The sequence below is a fragment of the Haemorhous mexicanus genome, chromosome 22 (genome assembly GCF_027477595.1).
Source record: "Haemorhous mexicanus isolate bHaeMex1 chromosome 22, bHaeMex1.pri, whole genome shotgun sequence".
Lineage (NCBI taxonomy): Eukaryota > Metazoa > Chordata > Aves > Passeriformes > Fringillidae > Haemorhous > Haemorhous mexicanus.
Genome location: NC_082362.1, coordinates 8,431,199 through 8,446,262, shown reverse-complemented (window position 1 = coordinate 8,446,262; position 15,064 = coordinate 8,431,199). Strand labels below are relative to the sequence as shown.

Sequence of the window (15,064 nt, the reverse complement as noted above, 5' to 3'; positions counted from 1 at the left end):
TTGTACCATAGAAACACTTCTAGTGTCAGTATTTATTTTTACCTTAATATACATTTATACAGGCCATAATAAAAAGGCTATTACGCAACAGTTCAGTGAGTTATTACCTAGTTCCAAGAATAATGCATGCAATTACAAAGGAGAGGTAGAAACACCGTATTAAAGACCTAGAAATACAAACATTATATAAACAAACACTTTCAAATTAACTGTTGGAATTTCATACAGATAAATAAGGTAAAAAGTACATTACTCTGTCAAAGTAAAGGAAACACATGGTTATCCCAACACTGAAACGATATTTTGATGTGTAAGCCCTGTACAACTTTGTCAAATAGTTCAGACCACCGTGTTTAAGAGGATTAAAATGATTTTGTCCTGGAGAATGGTTTATTCAAGTATTCAAGCAGTTGAGTAACAAAAAAGTCCCAAAAACAAAGTATAGGAACCATTTCCAGAGAAGCTGATCTGCCCAAATACTTTGCAAATCGCTGTCCTGATGATCTCAGGGGATGCTTGAAATGACAATGCCTATAAGGCTAAATGAAGCTTCCCACCTCTCCCCCAAAATGCACACAAAATAATCCTGATTTTTCACACACTCAATATGTAGAGATTCTACATCATTTAATCAGCATCTCAAACCACAACATTATTTTCTGGTTTGTTTTTTTTTTTTTAATCTTTTTTTTTTTTGCATGGTTCCTTGCAGAACCTTTCAGTTTACAGTATTTATTGTAATACTGCCCAAGAAACAAACTACAGAGAACTGTCATTACACCCCTAAAGACTGCAGGCATTAATGCACATATTGCATGCACAACAAAAGATGCAACCAAATCTATAGAAAAAGCAAACAACCAGCAACTCAACATTGCTATTACTGAGAAAGTCCAGAGCAGTAGTTACTCAAGTATTAGACAAATAGGTATAAAATGGAAAGGTTCACATGAATACAAGTTTTTACACAGTTTGTTTTGAAAGTCTTCTAGAAGCTACATTTGAAATTCCGAAAAGAATTTTATGTACACTGAAATGAAATTCAGCCAAGTCCATTGTGCCTTCTTTCTCTAGATTTTTTTTTTTTAATATAGTTCTTCAAAAATGAATATACAGTTGCTTAGTAAATTAGTGCAAAACAAAATATTTTGGAAGAAGATCATCAAATAGTATCCACATCAGCTGAAAACCCCCTGGGGATTCTGCACAGATGGAGGGAATTTTTTCCATCCCCACTTTTCCCCTGGGGTAAGAGCGTGTTTGCCATCCCTTCATATGACAACCTGAGCCACGTGTACAACAGGTGAGCTCCAGACAAGGCAGCTGAGCCCCAAAAAGCTTCAAGCAGCACTTTCACATGGTTAGGATTTCCCAAATTCACTCAGCCACATTTTACTGAACAGCTTAAAAACTCTTGAGGGAATCTTCTGAGGGAAATGTCTTTTTTGTACCTGATGCAGAAGGATCCACTCTCTAAAAACCTCACGAAGGAAAAACAACAAACCCTGATCATTCGAGTTCAAAGCACACGTACAAGGATCAGTTTGAAATGTGAAGAGAGATTCTTTTAAATTCTGTTGCTAGGAAGGAAAAGGAGCTGCTGGATTGGTAAGGCAAGTGTACTTTTGGAATTTCTCCTCTTTGAATATGCTGCTGTTTCTTTGGTAGTCACCACAGAAATGTAAGAATCATCTTCCACATGGGGCAGAACAAGGATAACAATGAAGCTGTAGTGAAAAAAGTGCAGTATCACTGATGTGGTCCCTTATGTTCACACCATCTGGTCCTCAGGATATTCCTACTGCTCATACACAGCCACTGTGCTGTAGCAGAGTGCAGAAAGCCTTCGCTCGATGCTGGATTTATCTGCAGAGAGAGGCACAACACAGGTGATCACCAGACTTATTTTACAATGAATTAATTCCATGCAATTTTCATTATTCAGCTGAACTTACACTTGTGTACATTTTCTATATCTGCAGGGTCTTGCAGTATTTTAGTCAGTCCCTCCAGCAGCAGGGCTGCCTTGTGGTATCGATAGGTGATATCCTCAGTGTGCTGGAACATCTCATCCAGAGCTGCTGACTGCACCTGCAATCAGCCAGGACATTCAGTTTCAGAAACTCCATTGGGCAAGCAGCAAAATGAAAAATTCAGAATTAATCACCTACAAGTGTCACTAAGAAACTCTTTTCAAGCTTTGATTTAGCTGATGTGTTGTTGTAACTAAGACAACAAATGAAGGTGGAACTAGATGATCTTTAAGGTCTCTTCCAAACCATTCTGTGATTCTGAGAGGACATACAATCTGTGCTGTGAGAATATTCTGCACAAAAAAAAAAATCTATAAAAGCATTTTTTGACATGAATAAAAATGCTCATTCCTACACCTGTATTCTGTTGTAAAGAAATGATTAATTGTGCACAGCACCACCATTATCAGGGTTAAGCACAACATTTGCCAGAATCTTTTGTGTGACACAGACATCCCCTCTCATCACTAAAGTAGTTAACTTTCCTTTGTGGTCACTGGAAATATCAATTCTATTTTCTGGTTAGGTAGAAGAGATCTGTGAGAGAAGCAATTCCTACAGTTCAGGGAAGAGGAGGGACTCACCATTTCCACAGCACAGTTGTAGATGAGTTTCTCTGCAGTTACACTGTTGATTTCATCAATGAACCTTTGCTTGTCCGAAAAGAAACGATTCAACTTTTCTGTCAATTTCTTGCACATTCCAATACAGAATTTGTATCTCTCGTTGAGGCTTTTCACAACTGGGAGAAAAGCAAGAAGAAATTGAAAAAAAAAAACCAAACAAAACCCAAACAATTCAGCCTAAGTTCAGCTTTGCAAAGTAAACTTGTTTAAACTTGCAGTTTCAGTGTTTATTTACTCCACCACTTCTATGACTTGAGTATCTATCACATAATTTCCATTTCAAGTTAATGAATACCCATTTCCTAACTGTTTCTGGCTGTTTACTATGAGAGTTGTGCAATTGTACATATCTACAGTTCTCCTGCAGAGAAGGAAAACAAACAAAGGTTGCAACTTCAACCTTCTGAGTGACGTATCAGCAAAGAAAATTCACAAGCAAAGCAAATTAGATGATGTTGCATCTACCTTGCTTAACAGCAGTGGATGGGTTCAGTTTGCCAGATTTGACCTGTGCTTTGGCAAGATGCAGAGAAGATGCCAGTAACTGGGCAGCTTTCATATACAACACCAGCTGCTCCACTTGTCTAGGGAGAAAAGGGGAAAAAAAAAAAAATTTATGCATCAAAATACCTTTTTTGAATGCATTCAAGCCAGGGGCAGACATCACTTTTTAATCACAACACCCCAGAGGACCCAGCAACAGCAGAAAAGGAAGACAGATGTTTAAAATGCAGCTCCACCCCTCCCCTCCCTTCCCTTCACAAACCCTCTGTCATGGGGTGAGGGGACATCTGCTCATTTAGGAGCTGCAGCAGCAAAGACAAACTGCTTTAAATGCAGACATTTAAAAAAGGAGCACTTATTTGTGGGGACTCTGTGCCCGAGGTCAGTGTCTCACCACAAGTGACAGGGTGTACTTTTCATTTCCTATTCCCCTGGAATTCTCAGCTGTCAAAGGCAAACACTTTACAGGGGTTTTCTGTTGGGTTTTTATTAGTTCAGGAAGAAGGCAGGAAGTAGAACTGCCCTTCCTCACCACTTCAAAATTCTCATATTTCTCCTTGCTTTTGATTTTGTACTAGGGCTGACTGTTTTTTCCAGTGAATCCAATTTTGGACACTTCTCCCCTCCCAAACTCCACCTCAGGGCTTCAGTCAACAGGAAGGGATGAAGGCTCAGATCTGCCAGAAGCTGGTACACAAATTTCCATGCTCAGAAATGCACTGCTGCACCTCAAGCCTGAGCTCAACAGTTTCCTCAGAAAAGTGGCAGACCAGAAAAAAAATTTTCTCTTTGCTCTTTCTGATCTGCCTTCAGTTGTTAAAAAGTAATTCCTATAAAGATTCTCTACAGGAGAACAATTACTCCCAGCAAATAGGGCAGAGTCTCAGTACATTTTTGATGTGTTGGATCTTGACTAATTCTCTCTTTGACTGCAAACTCACCCCCATTCCTTGCTGAGCTGGCTGATCTGATCCACCACGATGCTCTCCTGGATCTGGTACAGTGACACAGCAGAAGTGCACAGGTCTGGGTTCCCCCCTCTCACTGCTGTCAGATCCAGGACACACTCTGTAAATGTCAGCATCATGTTTAGGTGACGCAGTGTGTCTGTGTGCTCTCTCTGTCAGAGGGAAAGATGACAGCAATTTAACCACTCTGAGCCATCAGCCACATTTAAAACTCTTGTTAATCACTGAAAGATTTCTTGCTATGTCAGTTCTGTGCAGTAATCACATTGTGGGAGAGGCAGCATTAGGGATGACAGAACCAAATGGGCCCCAACAGATCTGAACTTGTTCTCTTCTTTGTTAATGAATTCAAGATATTGTAGCTTATACTTTAGAGTCTTTCAACAAAGCCAAAGGAATTGGTACATGGAGTTCTGTGCTGAAACCTGAGGAACTAAAGGAATCACAAGTGGGACAAATGACTTGTTTTATTATCAGCAACACAAAAGTATGCTTGGCACTTGTGTGAGGAGCCAGGAGGAACATTTGGCTTTTATTATGTAAAAGACTTAATACCTACAAAAGAACTGATCTGCCTCACTCTAATTTACACTTGGTTCTGGAATTAAATTGTGTTAAAAGGTGGCTGTTACCAAACTTTACACTTCAGGCTAAAAACTTCAACTGGAGTGAACAACTCAGTGCTGCTCTGTCAGTAAAACACACAATACACATGCAGAGTTCCTCCTCAGAAAAAAGCCTTCAAAACTAATCAAACATATCTTAGCAATGTTTATAATATTTTAATGAATAATACACATCTAAATACATTTCAAATTCTATCTGTGGGAAGAATCCAGTGTACTGGTAAGCATTCATGTTATAAGAGATATTCAATAGGGACCCAAACACCTTCCAGCAAGATGTGAATGAGAAACCAGAATAGCAATCTGTCTGGAGAAATGTACACTCCAAGAATAGCATTCTGGTGAAAGACCACCCCAATTTGTGTTTTTAAAGTGTCACTCCCCCACACATCTTAAAAAAATATAGGACAGTCCTCCCACCAGTAGGATTGAAGTCATTCCCTGACTGTGAGGAAGCAATGAAATGCCCAGAGGGGCTTTGTTACTGTCAGCACCCACATCCAGTGGCATTAACAGAGGCCTCTCTGGGAGGCTCTGGGGGACAAAAGCAGTCATGTTCCTCTGGTTACCTATTCAAACATATGAAATGCCAGCAATAACTACCAAAGAAAAACTGGCAACTACTGATACAGCAATATTTTCAAGATCCTAAACATAAAAACCAACAAGTGAGACAGCACAGAGGAAACTACAAAGCACACAGAGCAATCCTGCATTTACCACATCTGTACCAGCAACATCACACATTAGAAAACATGAAATGATTGATTCTGTACCTCCATTAAAGTTTCCTCAGGCAATTCAGGAGCTTCAAAAGTGATAAATCCCTCCAGGCTGGGAGGGGAAGTGCCATAGGGGATGTACTTCAGGCTGGGAGCCGCCTCAGCCCCCGGAGGAGAGGAGCCCATGTAGATACCAGGAGGAGAGCCCATGTAAACACGGCCACTGGTGGAGCACAGAGACCCTCCAGAACTGTTTGATCCCACTACAAGAAAAATAACACACACATTCAGTCTGGCTCAGCACTGGGGCTGTGGGTGACAGCAAGTGACACATGAGGAGCCAGCAGAGAGACGCCGTGGAAGGCTCTCCTCACTGCTCCTGCATGGCTCTGCAGGGAGTGCAGAGGCTGAGCTGTACCAGTGACAATTCCTCAAGTTCTGGTCTCAAGGCTGATAAGGACTGCAGCTTTGCTGTGGCTCACACTGCCCACCTGAAGCCCTTAACCTCGAGGCTTTGATATTTGGCAGCACAGCTGATGCTGGCTGATATTTGGTATTTGGCTCTTGCCAAACTGCAGGCAGCTCCCACCCCTGCTGTGCTGTTTCTGGGACAATGCATGGCAGCAGGCAAAAATCAGAATTCTGACTTTTCTTCTTCTCCACCTTTGCCATAGAGATCACACTCCCAGTGAGGGAGTAAAGCAGTGTACACAGGAGGTTACTCACTGCTGGATTGTAAGTCTGTGCCTCTGACCTTCTTTAGGGGGAAAAAGGCAGAAACCACCTGATATAAATCTCTACTTTCCAGAGCACTTTTACTGCAGGCCCTGTGCAAGGCAGCAATCAGGCCCCAGAAGTGGACAAGCCCAAGTGCTGCTGTTGAGAAATGTCACACAACTGCCAGGAAAGTCTTACCTGAGGTGGTTCTGGTTCTGAGGACCATGTGGGTGCAGGTGGGAGGGGTGGCACTGCTTGGAGGGGACCCCACAGTGAACATGACAGCCCGAGAACTTGCCCCACTTGCCATGGCTGGAGTTGCCATTGCAATTCCATAGGCTCCTGCTGGAGCTGGGAGAGAACATTTCAGCAAGTTAGTCCTTATTCCATATAATCACACCCAGAAGTAATTACAGCAAATTGGAGCACTGCAACACAATGTGCTTTGATGGAGATCCAAGCCCTGGACTAAGTAAGAAGTTCTCACAGGAAATAAAAGAAGCTGAGTGGACAGTCTTGGTGAGACACAAGCAGTCAAGGTGCAGCTTAATGTATATTGTTACATCCAATATCTCAGTGTTCTGCTCTCAACCAGAAAAGAGCAACAGAGACTCCCTGAGAGCCTGAAGATGTCAGTTTTGCAGCAAAAGATACAGCAGAAAAATTCTAAAGGAGATTGTGACAGGTCTGGAGGCTAAAGATCAGCCCTGTCTGCAGAGCTCCTTCCCCCTGCTCAAAAGGGAGAACTTCTGGTGGCAAGGGACAAGCTCAGGGAGGAGGAGAAAAAAACCCAACCAAACACCCAGAGTTACATAAATTGGCTTTCATATGAAATCAAGGTGGAAAATGAAAAGCCACAAATGCTGAATTAAAAATAAAACCAAACCAGAAAATCCCAAACCCCTCCAGCCAGCACAGGCAGTCAAGATATTTCTGTGTTTAGCACAGAAATAAGTATTTTCCTGTCTCAGTTATTTTTAAAGCTATGCTAAAGAAATGGAACAGATCCCCTTAAACATTAAAAAAAGCCTTCTGTGCGGAGGCTAAAAATTGTCAGAACCAATTCTCCAAGCTGGAAGCAGAACTGTGATCCAGCTGGCATTCCATAAAAACCCAGGCACAGGGAAACAGCTTGGATGTATCACTCTGATCCTCACCTGTATCCATTGGCCTCTCTGTGTTGAGACTGTCTGTACTGCCTTGGTATAACTGGCCCCCAAGGGTGGCCTTTACCTGTTGATCTGATAGCTTCCCAGTACTAACAGACCTGGACAGGAAAACACATGAATTCCCAAAAAAAAAAGGTTATTCAGGAATATTATCCAACTTGCAACTAAGGATAACTAAGATTCTTGGTATTTACTACAGAGAATTTTTCAACAAAAATAGAAAAAGTATTGAAATCTTGCTTGTTATCATGCATCTTCTAAAATAGAGCAAACCATAAAAATAAAGAGACCTTTTTCTCTTGAAAAATTTATATTGCAAATTTTGTCATAGAGATTTTCAAGCAAAAATTCTACAGGCTTTACAGAGGCAATGAAAGTCCAGATTCAGCTAATCAAAACAAAAGTGAACTAGACAGCAACACAAAGAGCTGCAGGAAGTCCCTGCTATATTTATAGCCAGTACAAAATGTTTCTGTTGCACACAGCAAACCTCAGCATCCCCTCAAAGCTTTTTCACCCTCTGAGAGTTGCTGTGTGCAGTTCTGCTGCCCAGCTGCCTCCCCCAAGGATGCAAAGTTTCTCCTAAAGCAAATGGGAGAGCTCTAAGTTATCATTTAAACAGAGAGCTTTGGGGAAATATCTCCTATAAACACCTCACCTACTCAAAGATACCCTTTCCTCTTTCAAAATTAGGCCTGAAATTTGATGAAATGTTCTGTTCCTGGCAGTGCCTACCTGCCAAAGGTGGTTTTGCTGTGCTGCTCTGCTGCCTGTTTGTCAGCTGCCTGGCTGGAGTGGAAGTGTGTGAAGTCCCTTGGCTCAGTGATATCTTTAGGCTGCAGCGGCGTTTCAGCCAAGCCCTGGCGATTTGCCAGGGCCAGCAAGTTGGAGGATGCTTGAGTTTTAGGTATTTTAAAAGGAGCTGTTGCCTTTAAGAATCAAGAGCAAGAAAACACACAAAAAAATCCAAGTTAGAACCCTGAAATATTCTTGGTTTCAGGCACTGTGTTACTGAGAATTGCAAATTTAACCAACCTTGGTGGGAGAGCCGATGATTGTTGGCAGGGGGGTTTTGAAGAGCCAGTCTGAGCTCCTGGGAGAGGATCCCATGTGCTTGGTGGGGGATGTTCCCAGGCTGCCTGGCCTGCTTGGCTGTGGAGAATGACTGTATCCATAGCCAGCATAAGATGGGCAAACTGGGTCTGAATGCTGCTTTCTGAGCTTCTGCTTGTTTTGGTAAATATCTGTGAGAGTAGGAGCACTCTGCAACCTGGCTCCCATCAGAAGTGACTGTGGAGACTGAGATGGTGGGATAGGAGAACCTGTAGAGATGACAAACAATAAGGTAAAACTCTACTTGCAGTGCTTGCAAAATATATTGCAAAAAAAAAAGTCCAAAATTCCAGAGAACAACATTAAACTGCAAATATTGAGATGTGTTTGATCATTGGCTCACTAGATAGCAAGGAGAATGGATTTGGCCCATGGATTATTTCAACTATTGCTACACCACACTGATGAGACCTCCAAGCTGCCAAACAGGCACCATTTCAGGCTGACAGCTGTTCTGGCAGCTGGAGTACATCTGGCAACCTGCACCAAGACAAATAAAGTGGTTGGATTCAGCAGGAATGGCATAAGCAGCACTGAAATCCCAAGCTGAACAGAGATTCTCAAGGCCTGGAATGATCTTCTTGCAAACAAGAGCATGAATGGGATATTGCATGTTAATGACTTGTTTTGTGTGTCATGGCTTCATTTACAGACAAAGGCAGCTCATGTTCCTGCAAGAAAACTAGGAACTAAAAAGAACCAAATTATTCAGATGGAACAGTTTGGGGGCATGATTTTGAGCAGTTGTTTACTATTTAGCCTGTCAGACTAAATCTTTTTTCAAAAGCTGACAGAGGAAGTCCACACTTAGGTACAAGTGCAGTTTCTCCTAAAGCAAATAGGAGAGCTCTAAGTTATCATTTAAACAGAAGGCTTTGGGGAAATAACCCTTATAAACACCTCACCTACTTAAAGATGACCCTCCTCCTTCCAAATTAGGCCTGAAATTTGATGAAATGTTCTGTTCCTGGTGTATGTTTTTATGTCTCATGATAAGGAACTGTGCAAAGTTACAAACAGCACATCAGACTTCAGCATTGTGGTCACAGCTTCCCAGAGGAAATGCCTGCCTGTGACCTCCAAGAACCGATACTGAAGTGAGTTTCACTCATGTTTTAAATAAAAAAAAAAAGAGGGAAAAACTGAACCATCCAACTAGAGAAGGTTTTTAAAAGCTGGCCATGAGAATCTTCTGAGAGGATTCATTTCATAAATCTCTGCTCAAAAAACCCACCCCAAACTTCTTGCAGTTTGCTCAGTAAAGTGCCCAGCTGTTTCAACACATCTTTCCAGCCTTCTTAAGCCCATGTTTTTGCCAGTTGGATTTTGAATATGAGCTACTTCATCTTGATTTCATTCCACTCCATTAGGCAGTATGTTTCAGAACATTCTGCCTGCAGCTCTAGCAGAGGGATCAAGTCTATTTCTCATTAATTTTCCAGCCAAGAATTTGCTTGCCTGAAATCCCTCTGCTTGTCAGTCTCACAGCACTGAGAAGTCTTCACCTGTAGTTGTAGAATAAGTCTGAAATCTCACTGGTACTGCTCCAGTGTTGCTGCCACCCCAGGGAAGGCTCCTGAATTAAAAGTGTGTTCTCTGCTGCCATTGGCAGCAAGGACAGCTCAATTAGTTCAGGAGCTACATTACGAAAGACATCTTCAGTCCTTAGAAAAATCTCAGTTCAGATGACCTCACCTCACCCAAAGCAAAAAACTGCTTCCCATAGCCATTAAAATGCTGAGAAACAGACTTGCTGCAATTTGTGGTATTGTACAAACAGAAATACCACTGCAGTCATTTCAAATTAAGAAGTGAAACTAAGGAGGAAAAGAATGCAGAGAACATATGAAGAAATGAAACATTAAAATCCCTGCCAGCCACAAAACCAGTGCTGTGGTGTGTTGCAAGTTAGTTTGATACTGGCAAAAGGCACTAAACCAAGAGCCTGACAAAACTCTATCCAAAGTAAAGTTGCAACAAGAAAAGCAAACACAGAGCTTTGTATTCTCTTCACACACACCCCTTTTCACTTTTTAAGAGACCATTTCATATCTAAGGATTCACTCATTCCTTTTGTTGAGCCAGCCAATGGCACAGCAATTATCAAGGCCATTTTTGAGACACATCAGAGAACTTATTTCATATGGATGAAACCATTCCCAGACACGGCTATTCCAAGAAATGAAGGCTCTACCATGCCCAGATGGTTTTGGACAAGTGTTTAAATGGGAGAAAAACTCACAATACAGTTTCAATATCACATCATAGAAAGTCAAAATAAAAAGTATTACTAGTATTTTAGCTAGAGAAGAAAATGAACCCAAAATGTGCACAGAGCAGAAGAACAAGTTGCTGAATTGCATATTCTTATATCCAATCCTTCTGGCATTACAGTGCAATTCCATCTTTAACAGTCTCAGAACATCTTCAAGTCCTATTTCTTCTTGATCTTCTTTTTTTTCTTTTCCCTGCTGGCATGCCATAATGATTTATGACTTGCAAAGCTTGCTGACTGCTTAGCAACAGGAACATCAGATGCCAGCTGATTTCCCAAGGGAATGTGGAAAACGTGTTGCATGCTGTGCACTGGCAGCTCTGCCTCCCTTTTCTGAGAACTGGCATGACAGAGCTGGTCTATCAAAACCAGATTCTCAGAAGCATGTTACTACCATTCATTATAAACCAGCCCTGGTTAAAGACAAGCTTCATCAGAGTTGTTGTTCCATCTTGAGAATAAGAAATTTCAGTTGCTGTCTTATTGTGTAGGGAATTAGTTATGGGGAAAGGAGTCAGCCAGGCTACAAATGGGCTGTTTCCACAAAAACTCAGTGTCTCCTATTAACCCATTCTAATGTGTGTTGGCTCTCCTACCCCTTCACAAAATGCTCTAGAAGCTCTATCAAAATAACACTGATTGCACTGTCCAAAGTCACTCACCTGAGAAGTTTCTACTCCTTGATTCATGTCCTTGGAGTTGTCCACAACAACAGTGCCCAAGCTGCTCAGGTATGGTTCCAACTATGCAAACAAAACAAAAACGTGGATTTACACTTTCTACTTCACTTACAAAGATAAAACAAGTGAAAACCTAGTTAGTTTACTTCTATGAGCCATTTAACAGGAATTATTTCTGCACACATGACCTGGCTGGGCATGTCGTGGTTTAACACTAATTTCAAGCAAGAATCAGGAGTTCTGAATGACTGCTCCAGATAAAGCTTTACCAATTGCTGAGCATTTCTGTGCTTACCTAGTGGTGAAGGAGAGTATGGTCTGGAAGATCCTGTGGACAGCCTGCGCCCCACGGCCTGGGCAGGGTCAGCAGGCACTGGAGAGCACGAGCCCATCTTCATGAACCCCATGGGGCTGGTGTTGGAGCGCCTCACCACCCCGGCTCTGCAAGGAAAAACAGTGCTCACACACACTGTGCTCACTGGCTCCTCGAGATAAGCTTCAGAATCCCCCCTGAGGAGTCTGATCAGTTAAAGGAAATACTGGGGTTTCAAGGGAAAGCTAAGAAGTTAAGCTTTCCATACTGACAATATTCAAGATTTAATTCCCTTTGTTACCACACTTTTAAATGCTGAATGCCATAACAGTCTGTTAACTGGAGAACATTAAAACAGACTTCCCTTAGCACACTCTAATCTTCAAAAAGTTGGTCATCAATTTTTTTTATTTCCCAACCAAGTATGTGGCCACATTTCTCTTCACAGAGAAAAGCAAGGCACAACTTCCCAAAGATTTTCTGGGATTCACATTCTCTGAACCTCAGAGAAAGAAAAAACAATTCTTATCTCATTCACTGCTCCTGTGTTTTGGAACAAGTAAAATGCATTGAGAAAGATTATTTACCTGAAAGAATTTGCTTGATTGGATTCTGGTGTGAGTGTTTTGATTCATTAACCAATTGAATCCATGTGTGTGTGTTGGGACTGTCAGCTGACAGTAACAAGATTCTAGGTAGCTGAGTGCTTGTGCAGATTCAGTCTAATATAGTATAATAGAGTAATTAATTAGCCTTCTGATATCCATAGAGTCAGATACATCATTTTCTCCCCTTCATTGGGGGTGCCCCGCTTTTACAATACAAGTATTACTTTAATTCCCATTTTTTAAACAGCAAAGATTCTGACAAAGTTTTCATATTGTGTCTGGAATACAGATCAGTTAACTGAAAACAGATTATTTAAGGGAAAGTAATTTCCCTGAATGTAGCAACTATAATCAAATCAGGGATCCTGGAAAAAATGTGCAAGAAACCCTGGGCTTTGTTTTTGTAAAGATCTCCAGAGTTCTGAGTAGTCTATTTATGAGTCTTTGACCTTCACCAGCCTGATCTTGTACACCACAAGGCAGAGAATAAGCCTGGCTCACTAGAGCTTTGTAATGAGACAAGCTGGTTAACTGGCATGCCAAAAATTGTTTCCTTGATATTCTATGGAACAAAGCATTCATCTCATCACTACATGTGTGAAAACAAAACAGAACTTATTACTGACATTTCAGTTCATGATGTAATGCCATGCAATACACAAAGAGCAGCAAAAAAGCAAGACTTCATCTTTTTACCTTCTTGGGCTGCATTTTGAGTGAAAGAACAAGCTCAATTTGTTTTCATTAAATATTTCAAGTGCCCATCCAACAATCTTGAGACTGTGAAGGGCTTTTATTTGCTATCATTGAAACATCTCTTTAGCATGGAAATAAAAATGACATTATCAAGAAAGCAGGGACATCTGCCAGGGTACAAACACCAACCAGACCCAAGAGAAAGGAGTTAAAAAGCCCATCCTCACCTGGGTGATCCGTGGGGGTTCGACACGGGGCTGGCAGTGGAGGAGAGGTTCTGCTCTATGCGCTGGTAGTTCCGCAGCTGCGTGGGAACCGGGATCGGCGCTGTCTCGCTGCGGGGGGACACGGAAGGCTGACAGTGCCTGAAGTTGGAAGGTGTGGAGACAGGAGATGGAAACAGGAGATGAATACAGGTAGGCAGGTCTCACTCTGTCAGAACTGTACTGTAGGAATTTGGAGAAAATCTAGGGAACAGGCAAATGAACTTCTGTGCTCCCTGGGTGCGCTGAGATCTCGGTTTGTCCTAACCCGGCTCCGACGCTGCGCAGAGGAGGATCAGGAACTGCTCAGGACTGCCTGCCTTCCCTGCACTGCCTGGGATCACACAGAGCTGGGACTCAGCCCTTGGTCACACATCACTGAGATCTCCAGATCCCTCTGACTCCCTGCCAAGCCGCCCGCTGTGTTTACCACACTTGAAAATAGTGTTCTAGGAAAACCCAGGGACAGGAAGTTCAGAGCAGGGCTGGAATGTGGACAAAAGCCACCGAAGCACAGGCAGAGATATCCCCAGAGACATCATGAACTTGCAGGAGGAAAACATGTTATGTAATGTAAGATCCAACCCCTGGCAGGGGGAGCCAAACCACACACCTGAACGTTAATCCACAGATTCCAAGTGCAGATTGCCCAAGTTCAGCTGGAGTGTCAGCGACCTGCCTCAGGGTGGATCCTGACAAGGGACTCAAACCACTGCATATAATCAGTAACCAACTCTTTTAAAGGAAAACAGAATTCAACTGAAACAATTTCAAACAAATGGGCCGTGTGGGAGATAATAATTTTACTATCTGGTCCTTTATAGACCATGTCTTTAAAGAAAGATCACAAATTCTTAGAAGAAATGTGAAAAGAAATTCTCTAGAAGACAGGCAGTTACAAGACTCACTGCCTGGCTCCAGCTGAACAGAAATCTGGGGTTTTTACTGTAATTGTCCTATTCTCTTTGCTACCACTTAGAATGAAATATTACTTCCTAATAGGCACAGAACTTCCTCAGCAAAAGAAAATAAGTTGGTCCTGCTGTTGCCACCCAGTTTCTGGATCCCACAGAGTAATCTGGAAGTTGGCTGTGGACACACAGTCAGCAGAAAGCCTGAAAACTTCCAGGCAGGGAGAAGGACTCCCAAGTGGAAACCACAGGAAGGCTGTGGGCAGCCTGCCACGACTACACAGCACACTCAGGGAGCACAGGGAGCCTCTCCCCAGGAGAGGGAAGCAGATGTTATTTCAACTGTGGCAGTGACACTCAGGAGACCATGAAGGCACTTCAACTTTTAAAGAACTCAGCACAGAAAATGCCTTTCCCTGCTCTCTTACAGCTCTGCAGGTGAATCCAGGCAAGCTCTTGAGCTGTGAGCTGACAGGAGGCAGCAGAGCTGTGTGAGTGGGGTGCAGAGGCACAGTGCTGGGCTCCCCAGCTCAGGCCCAAAGCTGAGCTCTGGCCAGGCATCCTCCAGTCTGATGTGGTTTGTTCCCAGTCAGAGAAAATGCAATACACATGTGTGCAGAGCTGCATGCAAATCTTGTTTCTCTGAGATCCAGAGGATAAACATGATAATAAACCACAGGAGAGTGAACCACCTCGACCTAATCTGCCCATTCTGGCTGGAGACTGTCTGTGAAGACACAGCATAAAGCAGCACAACTATGGGCAAAATTAACTCAGTTTCATCAGTTAATCAGAAAGATTCACTGTTTCACAAAACCTTTTGTAGAACACACAAAAAAT

At 42.3% G+C, this 15,064-nt stretch overlaps 1 protein-coding gene across 1 annotated transcript in view; it reads right to left on the bottom strand.

The window, feature by feature from the left end:
* ULK2 (unc-51 like autophagy activating kinase 2) overlaps positions 1-15,064 on the bottom strand; it is a 36,423-nt gene continuing 21,359 nt past the window's right edge. The window contains exons 16-28 of the mRNA XM_059866062.1: positions 13,278-13,415; positions 11,729-11,874; positions 11,416-11,496; positions 8,401-8,687; positions 8,101-8,294; positions 7,354-7,463; positions 6,395-6,547; positions 5,534-5,742; positions 4,105-4,283; positions 3,125-3,243; positions 2,618-2,775; positions 1,956-2,091; positions 1-1,866 (exon numbers count right to left, since the gene is read on the bottom strand). Of these exons, the coding sequence (XP_059722045.1) occupies positions 1,799-1,866; positions 1,956-2,091; positions 2,618-2,775; positions 3,125-3,243; positions 4,105-4,283; positions 5,534-5,742; positions 6,395-6,547; positions 7,354-7,463; positions 8,101-8,294; positions 8,401-8,687; positions 11,416-11,496; positions 11,729-11,874; positions 13,278-13,415 (1,978 nt within the window). The 3' untranslated portion in view covers positions 1-1,798. The remainder of the gene's footprint in view (positions 1,867-1,955; positions 2,092-2,617; positions 2,776-3,124; positions 3,244-4,104; positions 4,284-5,533; positions 5,743-6,394; positions 6,548-7,353; positions 7,464-8,100; positions 8,295-8,400; positions 8,688-11,415; positions 11,497-11,728; positions 11,875-13,277; positions 13,416-15,064) is intronic.